Source organism: Pelobates fuscus, chromosome 10 (assembly GCF_036172605.1).
Source record: "Pelobates fuscus isolate aPelFus1 chromosome 10, aPelFus1.pri, whole genome shotgun sequence".
Lineage (NCBI taxonomy): Eukaryota > Metazoa > Chordata > Amphibia > Anura > Pelobatidae > Pelobates > Pelobates fuscus.
In genome coordinates this window covers 109,138,113-109,159,970 of record NC_086326.1, presented here as the reverse complement: position 1 = coordinate 109,159,970, position 21,858 = coordinate 109,138,113, and the positions used below count along the sequence as shown (strand labels likewise).

At 42.2% G+C, this 21,858-nt stretch overlaps 1 protein-coding gene across 1 annotated transcript in view; it reads right to left on the bottom strand.

Annotated features, from left to right (window-relative positions):
• Positions 1-1,537: 1,537 nt before the first annotated feature.
• The window catches only part of SLC43A3 (solute carrier family 43 member 3), a 166,453-nt gene continuing 146,132 nt past the window's right edge, over positions 1,538-21,858 (bottom strand). Inside the window, exons 12-13 of the mRNA XM_063434833.1 lie at positions 19,114-19,237; positions 1,538-1,695 (exon numbers count right to left, since the gene is read on the bottom strand). Of these exons, the coding sequence (XP_063290903.1) occupies positions 1,600-1,695; positions 19,114-19,237 (220 nt within the window). The 3' untranslated portion in view covers positions 1,538-1,599. The remainder of the gene's footprint in view (positions 1,696-19,113; positions 19,238-21,858) is intronic.

Sequence of the window (21,858 nt, the reverse complement as noted above, 5' to 3'; positions counted from 1 at the left end):
CTGCATTTTTTTATGTTGTTACATGATCTTTAAAGACGGTGTGCCATTTTTCAATTTAATCTTGTCATATAAGGTACATATTTGTGATGGAACAAGCTTCTTCAGATGTCTAATTTGTACTTTACTTGAGCAAAAGTTATAATAAAGTTGTAGTTTTACTCAAACTTTCTTCCCTAAAAGTTCACACATTACAGCTATGGGATGCCACCAGTGTAAGTAAGGACATGCTGTCCAGGAGGATCATTCGATTAATCAATGCAATTAAGCGGATATTAGCCTGCTGTTTTGACATGGAACTGAACTAAAAAACAATAAAATGTTTTAAAGTGGGCTAGTGGACCCTTTTTGATATGATGAGAAGTCCAACTATCCCTATCCAACATGCTTTTGATGGTGAAAGTTGGACCTGCTACCCGAGAGTTCTTTTTGTCGGGATATAAGATGTCTTATTGTACATTTGAGATATCATATTGTACATTTGGAGTGGTAAAATGGACAGCTCTTGGACTCAGTCATCTAAAGGTTAATCTTTTATTGAACTGGTTTGATGAGGAGTCCAACTATGCCTATCCAACCTGCTTTTTTCGACAACTGGCACAATCTTTAACAAACCCCATGTTCTGCATTAGTGTGGTAGTAGTAGAAGAGTAACTGCTGTTGCTCCATAATTTTTAACATGCCTGTCATTAAACTGGTTTCACCTTTGTTTTTTTGTGAAAAATTTGTTGCTCCTTGATGGATTTTCTACTACTGCAACGTAACACTGTACAGTGTTACAGAAGGTAGCGCTGGTGCTACGTTGTGACAATTGAACCTGCTACCTGCCCTAGTACTTTCTTGTTCTGCTTCTTCTCTCAATAATACATACTTGTGGTATCTTTGCAGATGTTGCTTCATACCAACACTCACTTTCCTCGCCACACAATGTGCACTTTACAAGTCAGTCTTCTTGGAGGCACTCCATCAATTGAAGATGCAGGTAGATTTGCATTGGTGACCGAGAAGCTGTTTGAAAACTAGTTTTTTTTGTTTGTTTTTTAAGTGTCTCTCGCCCTCAAATTGTGTGGAAAATCCTACATTGAAGTACAAAATTGCTTTACTGCACCTCCCTAAATTTTTCAGTTGTCACTTCATCTGTGGAAAAAAAAAGTATTTTTTTTTTCTACCTCTTGATTGGACAGAAAATGTGGCCTATATGATTGGGCAGACCTCTTTTCCATTATGGACAGCTTTTGCTTATTTGCACCCCCACCAAAATTATAAAAAATATGCCTCTTTTTCATTCCATCCCCTTTTTGTGCCAGGAATGGTACTGTGATTCATGAATGAAAAGTAACATGTTTGGGCTTGGGCTTGCATCAGTCAACTTTCCCGAGAATCTGGCATGTGGTAGCTCCCAAATTGGAATTTTATTCGATCACCCAATTTACCAAGATTCTGAACGGCTTGAATATTAAATTCTACTATAGAGATAGGAAGAGACATAGAAAATAGGAACAGTGTAGATGGAAAGTGTGATGGTAGAATAGACTGCATATTGTTTTAGGAAGAGTGTTTTTTATTTTACAGAAAATTGATTTGCTTGAAGACAACATGCTGTCACTCCCTTGAAACAGCTTTCTTTTTGCAAACACGAAAAACATTGATAGGATGAATAAACGCCAAGAGCCCCAGGATAAGAAGTGTGATATCCACCTAGAGAAATATAAAGAAAGACAGATATTAAAAATCAAGTTGTCCTCAAGGCAGTGATCATCAATTGTTATTTAACCCCTTAAGGACCAAACTTCTGGAATAAAAGGGAATCATGACATGTCACACATGTCATGTGTCCTTAAGGGGTTAAAAGGTGCTTTAATTAGAGCACTATCTTTGAGTTCCATGTTGAGTTTTTTTATTTATTTTTTGTGTATAACTTTTTATTGATTTTTGAACGGATGGTACAGAAAGGAAGGGTTGTGGGGGAGCAAAGGCATATGTCAAGTAGCTTGTTATATTTTTGCATAATTTCAACATGTTCATCCTTCATTCGATGGTGACGATGACACAGCATCAAACAGCATACAAATTTCAGGTTTACATTCATAGATTCGTGAAGTACATGTGGGCCAGGTTTGTGAGCATCAAGAGCTCATATATAGTGGTGCTACAGAGGTGTATTGGTATAGGCCTGTTGATCTAGGTTATTTGTCTTATATGATAGGTTTGTGTAAATCTCCCTTGAGTGCAATAAGAGTATTGCCATCACTAGAATGAGAGTTCTTTTTGTTGTGATCTAAGAAGTCTTATAGTACATTTGAGATATCATATGGTACATTTGGAGTGGTAGGATGGACACAGCTGCTGGACTCAGTTGTCTAATCGTATCTGATCTAATCTAATCGTTAATCTTTTAATTGCCGTTTATGTTTGCTTTAGGATTTAACCCCTTAAGGACCGCTGTCCAGTGGAATTACCTGCTCGCTGGCGATCCCCCGCCGGCGATCGCAACGGGGGAACTTACCTGGCATCCCAGGCAGTCCCCCTGGATTTGATCCGGCCCATCTGGGCCATGTGATCGTGAGGTCCTTAGCAGTGCCAGCAGGGGGAATGCCTGGAATGACAGGTAGTCCCCCTGCTGCCTGAAAAAAAACGTTTAATAAAGTTTTAAAACAGTTTAAAAATAAATAATACATACTTAGATCATATATACACATATACATACACACACACAAATATAGGGAACAAGAGGCAAGCACTCACGGTCTTTTGGTTTCTTTAAAACGATTTTCCTTTTATTTCATTGCTTAAAACTTGATCGACGTTTCAGCCACAGTGCATGGCTTTCATCAGGATCTCTTACAGCTCAGCTGAGCTGTAAAAGATCCTGATGAAAGCCATGCACTGTAGCTGAAACGTCGATCAAGCTTTAAGCAATGAAATAAAAGGAAAATTGTTTTAAAGAAACCAAAAGACCGTGAGTGCTTGCCTCTTGTTCCCTATATTTGTGTATATTATGGCATTGGCTTAACAGCACCAGGCAAAAATTCACATTGAAGTGTGTGCAAGGAGACAATAGGAATTTATATATATATATATATATATACACACACACACACACACACACACACTTACACATTCATACACATACACTGTCTAAGTGTATTTTAATATTCATATATACATTATCTCCCAAAAGTGAGTCACATGACATTGGGGAGGGAAAATGGCTAAATGGGCCCAATTTTGACATTTCCACTTAGGGCTGTACTCACTTTTGTTGCCAACGGTTTAGACATTAATGGCTGTGTGTTGAGTTATTTTGAGGGGACAGCAAATTTACACTTTTATACAGACTGTACACTTGCATCTGACAACTCAGCAAAGGAAGCAGCAGCAGGTACAACATCATCATCACCACACCGTGCGTCCATGTGTGTAATGCTGCCTGCCTGAGACATATCCCTGTTATCTACATCCTCTGGCAATAATGGTTGCGCATCACTCATTTCTTCAAACAGATGTGTAAATAACTCCTCTGACATACCAAGTGAAGCGGCTGTGGTGCTAGTGTTGGTGGTGGCGGCAGGCGGGTGAGTGGTATCTTGAGAGGTGCCTGAAGCTAAGCTAGAGGAGGATGGTGCGTCAAGGTTCCGAGCGGAAGCTGTAGAAGATCGGGTGTCCTGTGTTAGCCAGTCAACTATGTCCTCAGTACTTTTCAAGTTCAGGGTACGTGGCCTCTGAAAACTGGGCATTATTCTAGGGCAAAAGGGAATCACAGCACCACGACCACGATGGCCCCTGCGGGGTGGCCTGCCTCTGCCTGTCATTTGTTTTTTGGATTAGTGGTACTATGCGTGCAAGCTACTGTGAGACCAGATATGAGTGGCAATGTGCACTGGCAGAGGTTGGCAGAGTACATGCTGTAGGCCTGACACCCGCTTGAAGACAACTGCTATTCTATTATTTATTATTATTTAACTGCTATTCAATCTATAACAGTGGAAAAAAGTTTTTTGGTTTTAAATGCACGCTATAGTGACACCAGATATGAGTGGCAATGTGCACTTGCAGAGGTTGGCAGAGTACACGCTGAAGGCTTGACACCCGCTTTAAGGACTGTAACGGATCGCCTGGCACCCCAACTGGGTACCTCCATTAAAGGATGCTCCTAGCGTTTCCTGAGGACTCCAAGCACTCTGGCAGACACCACAATCACTGTATCAGAGAAGCATATGAATCCTCTCAAGCCTCTGAATGCTGTAGACAGTTGAATAGGAACCATACGAATAGGTTTGCACTCCTAGCAGTCAAACTGGAACAGCATGCAATAAATCCTCCCCCACTAATGAGACGACACTTCACTTTGAGGGTTAAACAGGAACTCTGGACTGGCACATCCAGCCTGGCTTTTATTTCCATCTCACACATATAAGACCGCCCACAGGGGAGGTGTAAAATATCCAATAGCATCACGGGTGCAACCCACACATCCCCTCCCCTTAGTGTGACACATAATCCCATTATTCATACAGTTTAAAATATACTTTTTACACAATATCTATAACTTCTACAATATTCGTGTCACAAACATAAAACATACATTTTCTGACTCAGCATGCTTCAATTAGGAACACTCTCAAAAAATTTTCAAATCCCTCCAGTATATCAAAAGTTACACGGAAGTTATTTTATGACCGACCGCAAGCACATTTTCTTGCCCAAAACAGTTCCATGGATTTGGGCTGTGCGGTCGGTCAATTTCCTGCATAAAAAGGCCTGACACCCGCTTTAAGGGCACTGACTGCTATTAGCTTACAGTGAAAAACTTTTTTTCTTTTTAAAGGCACGCTATAGAGACACCAGATATGAGTGGCAAAGTACACTGGCAGAGGTTGGCAGAGTACACTCTGAAGGCCTGACACCCAGACGCTTGCAGACAACTAACGCTATGTTCGCCAGGAACTATTTGCCTGCGAACAGTTCGGTACATCACTAGTCTCAGCCAATCGTATGGGGAAGCACTGTGATTGGATCAGGCTACCACTTCTGATGATGTCAGCAGACTGTTTTTTTTTGTTTGTTTTTTAGGTAAACAGCATTCAGAGTTACAGATTTTGGCTTGAATACAGTAAGATTTTTACTATATTTATGGAGGCATGAGGGACCCAGGGGGCTAGATGGTGGTGTTAACACTATAGGGTCAGAAATACATGTTTGTGTTCCTGGCCCTATAGTGTTCCTTTAAGGACCAGGACTCTTTTTTTTAAATTTCTGCAGTGTTTGTGTTTAGCTGTAATTTTCGTTCTTACTCATTTTCTGTACCCACACATATTATATATAGGTTTTCTCGCCAATAAATGGTCTTTCTAAAGATTCCATTATTTTCATCATATCATATAACACTATAAAAAAATATAAAACAAATATAAAATATGACAAAAATATAAAAAAACACACTTTTTCTAACTTTGACCCCCAAAATCTGTTACGCAACTACAACCTCCAAAAAAACACCCATGCTAAATAGTTTCTATATTTTATCCTGAGTTTAGAAATGCTCAATGTTAACATGTTCTTAGCTTTTTTTGGAAAGTTATAGGGCTACAAGTACAAGTAGCACTTTGCTATTTTCCAAACCATTTTTTTCAAAATTAAAATTAAGTTACATTGTAACACTGATATCTGCTAGGAATCCCTGAATAACCCTTCACATGTATATATATTTTAAAAGAAGACAACCTAAGGTGTTAAACTTGGGGTATTTTGACTCTTTTCATGCAACCATTTTACCACCAATCTATGCCAAATTCAAAAAATAAAAATAAATAATTGGTGATTTTTTGACACACATAGCAATTTAAAGGGACACTATAGTCACCCAGACCACTTCAGCTCAATTAAATGGTCTGGGTGCCAGGTCCCTCAGGATTTAACCCTGCAGATGCAAACATAGCTGTTTCAGAGAAACTGCTATGTTTACATTGCAGGTTTAAGCCAGCCTCTAGTGGCTGTCTTCTGGACAGCCACTAGAGGCGCATCTGCGACGCTGGAAGCATTTAATGCCTCCATCACGCAAACCATCTATAGGAAAGCATTGAAAAATGCTTTCCTATGGACACTTTGAATATGCGCATTCGGCTCCGCTGACGTCGGCAGAGGGATCTGACGTGGGCGGGGGAGGAGAGGTCACCAGCGCCGAGGGAGCCCGGCGCTGGAATAAGGTAAGCTGCTGAAGGGGATTTAACCCCTTCAGCGCCACAGGAGGGGGAAAACCGCTTAGTTTTCCTGACACTATAGTGATCCTTTAAGAATACATGTACGGAGAACTTTAAGGTTTATTAACACTTTCCATGCACTAATAATATCACCAGTCTTTGTCAAACCTTTGGTTAGTCATTTTTTGTGTTATTTTTCACATTGTACTTTAGGCATGGATTCTTAGTTCCTGTTATGTGTTACTGAAAAAGAACAACCCGATATGTGTTCAGCAACATCTCCCAAGTACAACAGTGCCCCCAATGTACAGGTTTTATGGGTTTTTACAAGGGTCAAATGTAGGGCTTTCCCCTTTTCCATGTTTGCACATTGAAATGTGCCAGATTGGTTTGCTTGGCCTGTGTTGCATTTGAGACTGTATAGCAGCCCAGGAATGAAAATGAACCCCATCATGGCACACAATTTTTACACAATTTGTAAAAGAAGACAACCCACGGTATTCAAAATGGGGTATGTCCAGTCTTTTGTAGTAGCCACTTAGCCACAAACGCTTGTCAAAGTTAGCATTCATATTTGTATTCTGCATTCTTTTTCTACACAAAAACTGCACTTTTACTGGTGATTTAATCGTTGTGATACGTTTTACTGTTTTAAACACTCATATTTGTGTTCAGCGAAGTCTCCTGAGTATAACAATACCCCCCATGTACAGGTTTTATTGTGTCTTGAAAAGGTACAGCGTCAATATAGGGCTTGCCCAATTCAATTTGCAAGATTGGTTTGCTGGGTTTGTGTTGCCTTTTGAGAGCATATGGTAGCACAGGAATGTTAAATAACCCCATCATGGCATACCATTTTCTAATGTAGATAACCCAGGGTATTCCAAATGGGGTATTTCCCGTCTTTTGTAGTAGCAACTTAGTCACAAACGCTGGCCATGTTAGCGTTTGTAATAGTTTTTTTCTATTTTTTTCCAATTTATATTTTTTTTATATATATATATATATATATATATATATATATATATATATATATATATATAAAATACGTTTGTATGTATATGTGTATATATATATATATTTATATTATATGTGCGTGTATATATATATATATATATAAATATTCTAAAATGCTTTAATTATTTTATAATATATTATACATATATATGTATTAAATATATATATATATATGTGTGTGTATAAAATACATATATATATATATATATTTTTTTTTGTTTTGTTTTTTTAGCAGCCTGCAGGACTGTCTGATAGCTTATACAGTCCCCCTGCTGACAGCTCCTAGACTCCTATTGCATGGTTGTTCTAACGTGAGAAAGATGTCATATGAGAAAAGCGTGATCTTGTGGTTTTCACCCCCTACTTTAAAACCATGCATGTCTGAATTATCTCTTATTGACTGTGTTAGAGGTTCTAGGCTAAGGATGTAAATAATGGGAACTCTGTCTTGTTCCGTTGGTAATGTTGAATTGCTTTGAAGTGAAACCTCTATTCACTACTTTTGCTGTGGGTCCGAAGTGCAACGCAGAAATCAGGGAGATGAACTGCTTTTGGAATCCAAATTTTGCAAGGACAGAGTGAAGGAAGGGCCATTGTAGCCTATCAAACACTTTCTCTGTGTCTAGGGAGACAAGCACTCTCACTCTCCTCGCTCCATAAGTTCAGCAGCTTCCTAGTCTCCTCCAGTCCCTGCCTCCTCCCCACGAACTCCACTTAATACTCGTGGACAATGGTTGGAATGATAGGAGATAACCTATTAGTATATATTTATAGTAAGAACTTGATATCGCTATTAAATAACGAAATTGGCCTTAGGTTTTGACATCTATTGGGGCTTTTTCAGGTTTGGGCAAAGTGGAGATATATGCTAAGAGCATTTCCAGCAATATGGTGCCTATATTTATAATGTTGTTGAATACTCTTTCTAATTTGGGAGCCAGAATATTTGCGAATTGTTTGTAGTAGGAGTTTGTAAAGCCATCCAGGCTGGGAGATTTCCCTGCAGGTAGGTTTTTTTATGGTTTTTTTATGGTTCTCCTGAGTGGTGATAGGGGCAGTTAAGATGTCTTTTTGCATTTTCATCAATGACATCAGATTGCTACGTGTCAGGAGATGTTCAATTTTAGATGTGCTTGGTTGATGTAGTGTTTTGTTCTCTTGGAGGTTGTGCAAGGAGTGGTAATAGTCTGCCATGGTGTTGTTAATGTCCTGGGGTTGGTATATTTTTTGACCTGTTTTTGTTATCATGTTTTGAATTTTGGATTGGGAGTGTTTAGTTCTCAACATGTTGGTAAGCAGTTTTCCTGCTTTGTGTGTATGTCCTTACTTTCAAGTTCTGTAGTATGCATGAAGATTTCGCTAGATGTATGTGGTTTAATTGTTACCTTGTTTGGGTTATGAGTTGTGTGTTTTTGGTCTGTGGGGTGTAAGTAGTTGGCATTTGTGGCATCTCTCAATGTTCTGAGTAACGTTATATATTCTGTTTGTAATTGACGTTTGAGGTAGGAAGCTCTGCTATTTGTCAAACCTCTGACCGATTTGTGTGCCTGCCAGAGTAATAATGGAGTAACTTCGGGAGTATCATTAATGTCAAAGTATGAGGTTATGCAGTCTTTTAGTTTATTTACAAATTCCTTGTTGTGTAATAGCGTATCATTTAAGCGCCATGGGGCTAGGCCCTGAAATTGAAAGTTATCTTGTATTGTTATTGTCACAGGTGCATGGTCATACCATACTATATCCCCTATGCTAAACTGCATGACATGTGGAAGCAGTGTGCCCGACACCAGCAACAGGTCAATCCTAGAATGTGTTTTGTGGACTGATGAGTAAAATGTAAAATCAGTGTCATGAGTCTTACAGTCCATGTTCCGCAATCAGTTTAGTTATAGCTTTACAATGGTTTGAGAGTGCCTTGTAACTTGTGGATTTGTTTGTGTCTAATCTGTAGTCAAGTTCATGGTTGAGGTCTCCACATATCGTAGAATTAGTTTAGGATTGGGGCATTTTTGGGAGCACTTGACGTAAAAAGTTGCGTTGGTGGGCATTAGGACTAAATATCTCCACTATAGTGAGAGGTTGGGCATTGAGGATGCAATGTAGGATTAGAAATCGTCCTTGACTATCTCTTCGTATTTGTAGGAGTTCAAAGGCGACTGATTTGCGGATCAGGAACGAGACACCTCTACATTTTGATGTGTGTTGCATGGTATTGAGTTGAGTATTCATTCAAGCCAAATTTAGGTACCCTGTTAGTTATGAAATGTGTTTCTTGAAAGCACAGTATTTCAGTGTGATTGCGTTTGGCATCGTCTAGTAGGAGTCGCCTTTTATGTGGTGTATTCATACTGCGTACATTATGCAATATATATATTATATTATATTTTCATATTGTATATTGATGGGAGTGTGTGTAGCTGGGCAGGTCAAGATTCGTAATAGTAAACCGTATGGTTTAGTGGTTGATGTTGTAGTTTTTTTTTTTTTTTTTTAATTTGTATTTTATTCGACTTAAAATAACATATACATCTGTTCCATTATATTCGTTTAAGTATACAGCGTGTACATATTTATGTCATAATGGGTATATTGTTGGCAACAGGTAAAACAATAGGGATCTCTGGCCATATGTTGGTCATTCTTAGTTGTCTTTATGGTGAAACTAGGTGGCTAAGTCCCGTAGACCATTGAGTAATAGTGTCCTTTAGAGGGTCTTTGTGCTCTTTCCGACTCTGTGTGGTCTCCGCTACTTGTTGGGTCTTGATTTAGCAACCTTGGAAAGTGGAGTCAACATCTTTACGGTGCTGCTGGACGGTGCGCTGTGCCATTTTTCGATGGTTCTCTCTTGTTGCACTTGATTCGTGGTGGGAGGTGATGTCTTTTGCTGCGGCATGCGTGTCAAACCGGCTTTTTGTAGGAAGTTTTCCAGGTCATCCTCTGAGGTGAGCTCGTATCTCTCTCCCTCAACTTCTGTGAGGAGGGACCCCTCTATGCCCCAGCGGTACCTGATATTGGCGTCCCTTAGTGTCCTGGCTATAGGTGCTAGTTGTCTTTTCTCCACAAGTACGGAGAATGGTGTGTCTGGGTATATGGCTACCCTGTGGCCCTCGATTAATGTTGTTCCTAGTTCTCTGGACTTAGACATTACGGCAGATCTAACGGAGATATCCCGAGTCAGCACAATAACATCTCTGGGTGCCGCGGTGGGCGCTGCAGCAGACTTCCTTACCCTAAACGCCGAGGTGATCAGAGGTAGGTTATGTGCGTCTGTTATTCCCATGGCTGTCAGGAGGGTGTGAGTATAGGGTAGGAGCTGTGTAGTGCCGATCTCTTCTGGGATGCCTCTAAGGCGTAAGTTTCGTCGCCTGTGTCTGACCTCCATTGTGGTGATTGTGCGTCTAATTTGTTTTACCTGTGAGGTAAGGTCTTGTATGTCTCGACTTGAGGTCTGGAGTTTTTCCTCACTGGAGGCTTCCCTTGTTTCCAGGCTACTGATTTTTTGCCGTACCTCCTCCACCTCTGTCTGCACTGTCTGCAGGTCGCTCCTCCAGATCCGTCTCATCTCCGTCAGGAGCCTTTTAATGTCACCTTTTGTGGCAGGTGCTTCGTCCTCCTCAGACTCTGTGGTGTAGGATCGAGGAGAGGGCATTGAGTCTTCCTCCTCCTGAGAGGCTTCAGATGCCTCGGGTGTTTCGCGGGCCTCAGGCGCCATCTTGGATCTCTGTGAGGTCGCAGGCCTCTCGAAGGCCAGTCTGATATCTGGCTCCTGGGGCTTGGTCGGACCTTGGTGTCTCTTATTCTTCTTCCCCATTCTCTCTGCTTGGCGGGGTGTCTGTCTCTCGGGTTGGAGTGCCGCGATTTTGCTGTATTTTCAGTGATTTTTCTCTGTGTCTGAGCGGAGCTCCGTGAAAAGACGTCCGCTCAGTTTCGTCATAGGCCACGCCCCCCCCCCCCGATGTTGTAGGTTTTGATGCTGTGTTGGTTTGAACACTTGTGCCTTTTTTGGATTGGTGGGGTAGGAGAAGTAGAGTAAAATGAAGGCAAGGGGGAAAACGTAAAATAGGTAAACAGAAGTATTTACAAAGGAACTCTCGTTGATGTGGGTGTGAGGGAGAGCATCGTCTCCCGTTGGGTGGCTCGGTTTGGTGGGTTGGTATCAGAGCCAAGATGTGGCTGGAACTAGGATGTTAGTGCCTAGAGGGCTAATAGTGGGTTTGCACTTGTGGCAGATAGATTGTTACAAGATATGTTAAAAAATATATAGACAATGGGTTAATGGGATACCTGAATTTAGCATAGTCTCTTATCGAATATGTATCAAATAACATTACATGGTAATTCAAATACATAGGTGTGAATAGGCTCAGACAAACATATTCTGTCATTTTTTTTCTTTTCTCTTTCTTTTCCTCTCCCCTCTGGGCAAGGTGAAAGTACCCATGTGCCCTCATTGAACAACGGGCTGCATGGGTCTGCATAGCCTATCCTAAGGTAATACCAATGCTTACCCCTATATGCCAAAGGGGTCCTCTATATACATAGGCGAGGAGTATGGACTTCAACAACCCCAACCCAGGACCTCTCCTCAGGATCATATCCCTTCCAATGAATAAAGTATTGAAGAACACCCCTGGAGTGATAGGAATCCACAATAGACTGGACTTCGTATTCATCATGCCCCTCCACCACAACAGGAGCAGGAGCAAAGAAGGGTCTAGTGAACCTTTTGCAAGAAAAGGGTTTCAATAACGACACATGAAAGGTATTCGGGATACGCAAAGCAGAGGGCAATTGTAAGGCCAATTTTCTGGAAGGCACTTTCGGGTTGATTTTCTTGGTACTGAGCCAAACCCTATCACCCTCTTGATAAATCGGAGCATCTTGTCGTTTCTGTCGGCGTATTTTTTCTGCACGGCGACTTTATGAGCCAGGATGTGTTGAACCTGCTCCCACGTGGCCCTGAGGCCACCCAAATATTCCTCTACAGATGGTATCTCCAATGAAGGAAAGACAGCTGGAAGGATGGAAGCCATAGTTGAGGTAAAAAGGGCTGCGGCTCGTGGACTCTCTTCGGCAGGGCCGAATTAACATAGGGGCTGATGGAGCTGAAGCTCCAGGCCCAGGCCCATGGGATAGGCCCATGGATTTAAAAAACAAAAAACAAAAAAAAAGTTTTTTTTTTTTTTTTACTCACTACTCTTAGGGTTGCCAGGTATTTCTCATGTATTTCTTATGGTTGCCAGGTATATTGCCAGAAATATTTCTCAGGTATTTGAGGCTGCCTAGCCGGTGCTGGTATTGCAGAAATAAACAGAGTATAAACAGAGATTATTCTGCAATACCAGCACCGGCCAGTAGGGCCGTTTTTTGTGGAGAGAGGCAGGGATAAGAAGTTACAGCATCTCCCTCCCTGCCTCTCTCTACTCACTGATCCGTGGGGGAGCAGCTCTGCACAGAGAGGCCAGACAGCAGCTCCGGGCCTGCGAGACATAGGGACGGTGAGAGACTTGGGGACGCTGAGACATAGGGACACTGGGGAACATGGGGACCCTGAGACACTAGGGACACAGTGACCCCATGTCTCCCAGTGGCCCCTATTCTCTCAGTGTCCCCATGTCTCCCAGCCAGTGTCCCTAGTGTCTCAGTGTCCTCATGTCTCCCAACGTCCCTGGTGTCTCTCAGTGTCCCCATATCTCTCAGTGTCCCTAGTCTCCCAGAGTCCCCTAGTCTCCCAGAGTCCCCATGTATCTGTGTCCCCATGTCTCACAATGTCCCAATGTCTCTAAGTGTCCCCCAGTGTCCTAGTTACATCGGGACCCTGGGAGACATGGGGGCAAAGACTCTAAGGGACACTGGGAGACATGGGGATACAAACACTAGGGGACACTGGGCAACATGAGGACACTGAGACACTAGGGGACACTAAGAGACATGGTGACACTGGGAGAGATGAGGACACTGGGCGACTTTGAGACCTGGGAGACATGGGGCACTTCCAGTGTCCCCATGTCTCCCAGCCAGTGTTCCTAGTATCTCAGTATTCCCATGTCTCCCAGTGTCCCTGGTGTCTCTTAATGTCCCAGTGTCCCTAGTGTCTCAGTGTTTCCTAGTCTCTCAGTGTCTCAATGTCTCCCAGTGTCCCCATGTCTCCTAGTGTCTCAGTGTCCCCTAGTATAAAAGAATCTCAGGCACTCACTGTGATAGATTTAAGCAGGTTTATTGGACACCACAACGTTTTGACCTGTACCCAGGTCTTTATCAAGTCTCCAGTGTCCCCTATGTATCAGAGTGTCCCCTATGTATCAGAGTGTCTCAGTGCCCCATCTCTCCCAGTGTCCCTGGTGTCTCTCAGTGTCCGTAGTGTCTTAGTATCCATAGTGTCTCAGTGTCCCCTAGTCTCCTAGTGTCCCCATTTCTCACAGTGCCCCCAAGTGTCTCAGTGTCCCCTAGTATAAAAGAAAAAAATCTCAGGCACTCACTGTGATAGATTTAAGCTGGTTTATTGGACACTGCAACGTTTTGACGTTTTTACCCAGGTCTTTATCAAGTCTCCAGTGTCCCCTATATATCACAGTGTCACCTATGTATCACATTGTCTCAGTGCCCCATGTCTCCCAGTGTCCTCTCATGTCTCAGTCACCCAGTGTCCCCAGGTCTCCTATTGTCCCCATGAGTCTCAGTGTCCCCAGGTCTCCCAGTGTTCCCTAGTATCTCAGTGTCCCCAGGTCTCCCAGTGTCCCAATGTCTCTCAATGCCCCCTAGTGTCCTAGAGACATGGGGACACTGGAAGACATGGGGACACAGAAATGCCCCATTTTTGTGTATGTTCATCCCTTTCGGCAGTTCTGGTTATGTGATTTGTGTAAGTTGCGCAGCCTTTTACCCCATCCATAGACTTCCTTATTTCCTGGACACTGCTGTTAGGGGGTATGGGTTTATTTGAAAGCATGAGATTAGTATGTGTTTTCTCATAGCTGCATCCTATGAGTTTCCCTCCAGCATCATCTCCATCAGATACATGACGCTTAGGAGGTAGGACTGTTTTAGTGTTTTTGGTCAATAAGATTTTGTAATTAGGCCCATCATAATTGTCAGCACCAGGCCCACTGGGCTCTTAATCTGGCCCTGCTCTTCGGGTACAATTATGAGCAAACTCAGCCCAGGGAAGCAGTTTCGCCCAATTATCCTGGTTGTCAGAGATAAAACACCGTAGGTAGTGTTCCAAGAATGGTTAGTCCTTTCAGCAGCACCGTTGGATTGAGGGTGATAGGCTGAAGAATGACATAACTTGATATCAAGTTGGTTAGTAAATGCCTTCCAGAATCAAGAGATAAATTGAGGACCCCTATCGGACACTATCTCTTTGGGTATGCCATGTAAGCGGAATACTTATCTAGCAAAGATATCCGCTAATTCGATAGACGAGGGAAGCTTAGGCAAGGAAACAAAATGTACCATATTGGAAAACCTATCTGTGATAGTTAAGACCAAGGTATTACCCTTCCATTTAGGTAATTCTACTATAAAATAAATGGATGTGCTAGACCATGGTTTTTTTTAGGTATGTCCAAAGGTTGCAACAGACCACAGGGCAAGGCATGCGAGGTTTTAGATCAGGCACATACGTGGCATGTTTGTCCATAATCCTTCACATCCAGCCAAAGGTAGACAGGTAGAAAGTCCCTAAACCGGTCCTTAGAATGGCCAGAATAAAAGAAATTACAAGAAATGCCAGAAACAAGCCAAGGTCAAAGCAAGCTAGAAATACACAATAGCGAGGAACGTAGCCGAGTCAATTCATCATCAAAGAATTCATCTTTGTCAAAAATGTTTAACCAAGGGGGCGGGGGCCTGGCCACCATGCTAGCAGGCTGCATGCAAGAGTATCTCCTGCAAAAAAGAGGCCTATTTTGCTGATAACAGCCAAAACATTAACCATCCAGCAACAAATATATGATGATATATTTGACAAACAACTGCAGGAGCTGGGTATATGCCCAAAATAAGGTGATTTTTGAGTTCTTTAGAGGGAGAACTGCTGCTCCTGTGACTGAGGACTACTTGGACAGTGAGCAGAGTGGATGGCCCCATCCTGCTCCTTTGCGTAGGGGAATCACACAGGCTCTACAACACTACATCTTGCTGGCCCCGTTACCTCCCCCTTTGGACTGGCGAGGGTTATCCAGGTCCCCACTGGGGAAGCTGCCCCACTCACCTGCATCTGCATCGAAAAATATTTGTACACAGAGGCATTTAGGGCTGCTTTACAAAATGGCAGTGTGACACCATGTAGCTGACTTAGCCCTGCAACTAGCCACTGACCTCACTAAATATGACTGGCTGTTCGAGCACTTCTGGGAGATGTTGCATCAACAAGCCGGAGACTGGCACCCTCGGAATGCCAGTCTTGAAGAATTGAGTTTTACTCCTGCCACTGGGTGGCAGAAGCACCTTCCCAGACTGGGAACCAAATGGGGTAGATGCCCCCCTTGTTGTCTCATAAATGCAATGACTGTCACATTTACTCTTGATGATATGTCAGTAAAAGTTTCTATGTCTATCGATGCACTACAAAAATAAAGAATTATAACAAATAAAAACGTTTAGCCAGTCATTCCAGAAAATAAATTCCAAATTATTCCAGTTAAATTGATTTAACACTCCTTTGTCTTTTAAATGATTTTTAATAGTTTTTTAAGTAATAATAATAAATATAACAATTATACATTTGTGTCAATGTTTTAACAGTCAATAATGTTTTAACAGTTTGATATATATTATGTTTTAGACATGTGCATTTGTTTTCGGACGAATATGATTTCGTCCAAAATTTCAGACTTTTTCGTATTCAGTTTTTGTTATTCAACTGTGTGTGTGTGTAACCTGTTACTTTGTGCCTGGGACTGTGTGCATGTGAATACACTTGTATTCACACATGGGCCTGCATACATACTTTTATCTGAATGAAATACCTATCACACACAGCAAATAGTGATGTCCCGAACGGTTTGCTGGCGAATAGTTGCTGGCGAATAGTTCCTGGCGAACATAGCTTGTTCGCATTCGCCAGGGATGGCGAACATATGCGATGTTCGGTTCGCCCACTATTCGTCATCATTGAGTAAACTTTGACCCTGTACCTCACAGTCAGCAGACACATTCCAGCCAAACAGCAGCAGACCCTCCCTCCCAGACCCTCCCACCTCCTAGACAGCATACAATTAGATTAATTCTGAAGCTGCATTCTTTTTTTTTATTCTTTTTTTTTTAGACAGAAGTGTGTTATATTTGAGCATGCTAGGCTGAACGTGCGTATATCATATCTAGTTGCACTGAGGGTATGAGTATGTAGCAGTACATTGTTGTGAAAGATGGCTGTCATGTTTAGGGTGTGGCTTGCACGTTATCAACTGTGTATTTATATCAGCAGCTCCACCACTAGTTATAAATCAAGTGTGAGTCGCCCCATGAGATGAGACTAGTGAATAACATAATACATGAACGGTTAAGGTAAAGGCATGTAAGGAACTACGACAATAAACTCTTTAGGAGGCGAAATAATGACATGTTTAAACGCTTGCTACTTTACGATTAGTTAATGTGCAGAGAGCAGTTAATGTGATCAAAGGCATGGTGTGGAGGATATATAGTGGGACTATAGTGGGACATGCTTGGCAGGCTGCTGTTTTACTGCTTGTGCTCATCCGATCCCTTCTGGGCACCAGGTGCAGACCCTAGGAGTCCCTGATACCTGGAACAACAAAGGCAAGTCTCTGGCTGAGTGCCGGGTTCGCGGCTTGAGGTGGTGGAAGCTTGTTTTGTCGGGTGGTCGGATCTGTCCCGGTGGTGCTTCACGTCCGGTGCGGGATTGTGGTGGCTTAAGGTGGAGGCGAGTGCTTGACGTGGAGCAGGCTCTGCATTTCTGTTTGTGCCTCCGGTCCCGTCTTCGATGCCTTTTGCGTTGGTGGATTTTAATGGGGACTGCTTCACTTAGCTGTGGTGGAGCTTGTTGGGGCTGTGGTGGAGCTTGTTGGGGCTTCCTGCTTGTTATTTGCTTCCAAAATTGATTAAAGAGTCTGTCCAGCTTTGACTCAATATCCTGCCATGCTTTGCTGGTACCAGGAGGACACGTGGCTGCCGCCATATTGGGAGAGTCGCAGATGAGTATGTCAGCCTGGGCGGCTGTGCTCTGTGCGTCCATTAGCTCCAGACAGCCTCTTAGGGGTGGACCGGGATAACCCCCACCGGTCCGAAAGGGGGGTAACGGAGCTCCTGCCGGGAAGTAGCTGCTCCTGGGCATCCCAGGATCAGGAGATCGACTGCCTCTCCTGCCCGGTGAGCACCAGGCCACACTTGCCACGCGGAGATAAGTAAGACTCTGTCGAGTTGCTGACCGCTATTAAGCATGTTGGGTCGGTCAGGTAGGAGCAACATTGCTGGGGTGAAATTCGCTTGTTGATAGCTGCTTAAAGTGAGATATTGAGGGAGCTCACACGAAGTGCTTCTTTCCTTCATGACAGCTAGGCCCCGCCCCCCGGAAGCTGCATTCTTAGTGAGAGGAGGGACAGTATAGCTGCTGATGATTCAATAGGGAAATCGATAGCTAGGCTAGTGTATTCAGTGTCCACTACAGTCCTGAAGGGCTCATCTGATCTCTGCTGTAAGGACAGCACCCCAAAAAGCCCTTTTTAGGGCTAGAACATCAGTCTGTTTTTTTTTTTCCTGTGTAATCTAATTGCAGTTGCCTGCCTGCCAGCGTGTGTGTCAGACTCACAGCGTATACTGTGCCCACTTGCCCAGTGCCACCACTCATATCTGGTGTCACATTTAAAAAAAAAAACCACTTTTTTGACTGTAATATAATAACAGTCAGTTTCCTTTACACGTGTGCGTTTCAGGGCCTGCCAGGGCACAGTGTCACACCAGTGTAACTCATATCTGGTGTAACAGTAGTGTACATTTAAAAAAAACAAAAAAAAAAAAACAGGGGACTTGTTGTCACCTTTCGGGGACCCTTGGTGTTTTGTACGTGGCTGGGTGGAGGAAGAGACCTTCAATGACATCAGTGAGGACAAGGAACGGGACATGGCTAACTTGGTATCCAACCTTGTGCAAATGGACTGTTTGCGGTTGTTTGCGGTGCGTTAAACGGGGAGTTTGGTCTGTCACTGTGAAGCGGGCGTAACCCTTACACTACCTGATCGATACAACATCATACCAGATGTTTTAAAGCATGTTATTCCAAACAATTTAGGAATGTTAGGTTATTTATGCCCTTTATGGATTAAAACCAGACTCTGCATCAACTATGTAATTTTCCATGGGAGTTTTGCCATGGATCCCCCTCCGGCTTGCCACAGTCCAGGTGTTAGTCCCCTAGAAACAACTTTTCCATCAATATTGTGGCCAGAAAGAGTCCCTGTGGGTTTTAAAATTCGCCTGCCTGTTGAAGTCTATGGCGGTTCGCCCGTTCGCGAACATTTGCGGGAGTTCGCGTTCGCCGTTCGCAAACGGAAAATTTTATGTTCGCGACATCACTAACAGCAAATAAACCCAGCACAAATATCACACACATCCAATACACACATATATCACACACAGTCAATACAACCACTACGAATATTACAGTGCCGAATTGCGAAAATCCCGAATTTCGGAATGCCGAACCGAATATTTTTCCCATGCACATGCCTATTTCTCAGATAACAGGGTTATATCTGTCAACTGTTTAAAGTAGACTTACAAATCACATGGAGCAATGGAGTAACATTATTAATATATTGTTACAGATACTTAATGAATGATTCTTTGGATCGTAAATTCTACAATAATTGGCCAATTCTTGGATGACATAAAACAAAACAGCAAAATTCTATCAAAGTATCTATGTATTACTCACATACAAGGGGTCACTCTGTAGATGCGTCCGGATAATGTAAAATGCTGGATATTGCAAGAGCAACACGACAGCTGAAAGAGACATTACGAGTCCAAACAGCTTCCCAAAATGCTGGTTTGGAAATCTAAAACACCAAAAGTAAGTGGAAAGATGACATCAGTATCAGAACAAAAAGGAGAAAAAAGAGAAAATCATCACAATGATTTTTGTTTTTAGCCAGATGATTAGTTATTGAGTTTAATGTTTATAGTTTGGTCTCTTATTGTATTAATCATTGAAACATACTGACATGTATAGATTTATTGCATAAAGAATGAGTTGTGATAAGGAGACATTCACAAAACTGAAGCTGAATATTTAAGATTTTTTACAAATATTTAACCCATGCAGGGTCGGAATTACCATAACACCACGAGGCAGTGGCTTTGGGACGATAGGCATGAGAGGGGTGGCATGGTCAGCGTGGAAATCAAAGATCACACTCATTGGCCAGGAGAGCAGTAGTGGTTGCTGGGGCAGTGTGTGCAGCATCCAACCCACACAAAAAGGAGACTACTGGCTATTGGCAAACCAGCAGCTTAGTATGCTCTGATCCAATGGGCCAGTGTGCATATGTATGTGTAAAAAGGACAGAATAATCTATCCAGAACAGAGTGGAAAAACAAGGATTGAACTGGGTATATACTTGAATCACAACTCTCAAAAATTTCAACTGGTTAGATAAGCCCCCATTAATAGCTTAAAAAATGAACGCATGTATTAGCTATAAGGGTCAAAAAAAGTTGGTGCATCAAATAAGACATACAACATGAAATAGAAAATGAAAATAAAATGCAATAGAATAAAATAAAATAAAATATCAGTTCATAGTACCAATGTAGCAAGAAGTATAAAATGTGAAACCAATAACAAATGATAATAAGACAATGTATCAATATGTACCAGCTTAAAGATATCAGACTCCTGCTGCTAAATAGTAGGAGCTGTAGCCACCTGTGGCCGATATATTATATAGAACCTATATTTGCAAATATAAGGTTTAGGTACAAAGTCTTCTTGTTCCTAATTACCTATTGACCATTAAATCAGTCTCTTCAATCATGGATGTCTTATGATCTATAGGGAACAGAAAATGGAGACATAGTTCTCTCTGTTTTCCCTTTATTCAAATTAACAAACGGTTAAAAACACTTACAAAATGTATGGAGTTATGAGCATATCTGTGGTAACAAAAGGAGTCCTGGAGCCAGATTGTAGAGAAAGCGCACACTTAGTTAGTTAACTTAGATTTTTATAATTCAGTAGATAAAACTACCGACCACCGACCACCGTTCTGGCTCATTAACTACAAAGAAAAACAACAGATTAAGTGCTCTCCCTGTGGGGCCGCCGTTCATATGACTGAACGCCATGTGTTGGAGAAAACGGCGGCCATCTTGTTTGCACAAAAGAGGCAGCGGGACTTGGCCATTGAGTGTCTGGAACTAAAATCAGACACTCAACTTCCCAACCGCCGGTCAGCACTATAGGTAGTTTTGTTCCCATGAATTAGGGGAACAAACGCTACCCATGAGCCAGGTTAGGTTTTTAGACTTCCCGAAATGGAACAACCACTACCTCTGAAACTGTGGAACTGTTTTGGGTATAGGATCTTGTGCGCAGGGAATATGATTTTTTTGTGGAGTTTCTATGGATTTCAAGGTACTTTCTGGGTTTTGTTGACATGTATGTTTTTTTGTGCCTGGAGATACTGGAGTTTAGTACAAGCCATGACTCAATTATTTCCCAAGCATAGGGGAAGGATTATCCTATTTTATGTGGGAGTGTCCTGGACCTGAGAGCCAACGTATTTACAGTATGAATTTTGTCATAGTCCCCTCTCAGGTCCATTGGGGAATACCCCTGGAATATGTCACTGTAAACCCTTTTGCATATAAACCAGCCAGTTGGCCTGCATAAAGTCATCCCTGTTGTACCCTTCATTTAGTCTTTGTGGGGAGGTCAGTCTGTGTGTGTATGGGTGTGTGGGGGTCAGTCTGTGTGTGGGAAGGTCAGTCTGTGTGTGAGAGGTTCAGACTGTGTGTGTGGGGGTCAGTTTGTGTGTATGGTTCAGTCTGTGTGGGGTGGGTCAGTCTGTGTGTGTATGGGTGTGTAGGGGTAGGTATATCTGTAACTGGTTACGAATGATATTACAGGTTACATATTACAGGTTACAATAATTGCACATGATTATTTCTATTTTTATTTAGAGTTGTTATTTCTGATATATTACCATTTGGTTGACATCTTATGTGTCACATCCTGTTCCTAGCTGTGGATCCTTCTGGCTATGGCTTCTGGTATCCAGTACTCGTTTTACAATTCTTGTTTAGTTTTTCTTGGTTTTTCTGGTTTTCTATTCTATGTCTGGTTTTCTTTTTGCTGGGTTTTCTGGGTTCATTCCTGGAATTCCCAGTCTCTTTCCTTTAAATGTTTGTTTTATGTTGCCACACCTGTTCCTTTTCCATGATTCCTTTTGTTTTGCAGGCAGTTGCTCAAGTCCTCTGCCTTTTCTTGCAGGTAAGTGCTGTATGTGCTTTATTATGGTTTATTTAGCAGACATTAGGCAGAGTAGGACCTGACAAATATGGGTTACATTGGCGTTGTGGCAGGCTTATGCAATGTATGATCATATAATGTAACTAAATCCCCATAGTTTTTCCCATATAGTACTTTGTTATGTCTCCTCTTGTTTTGCCTTGTATC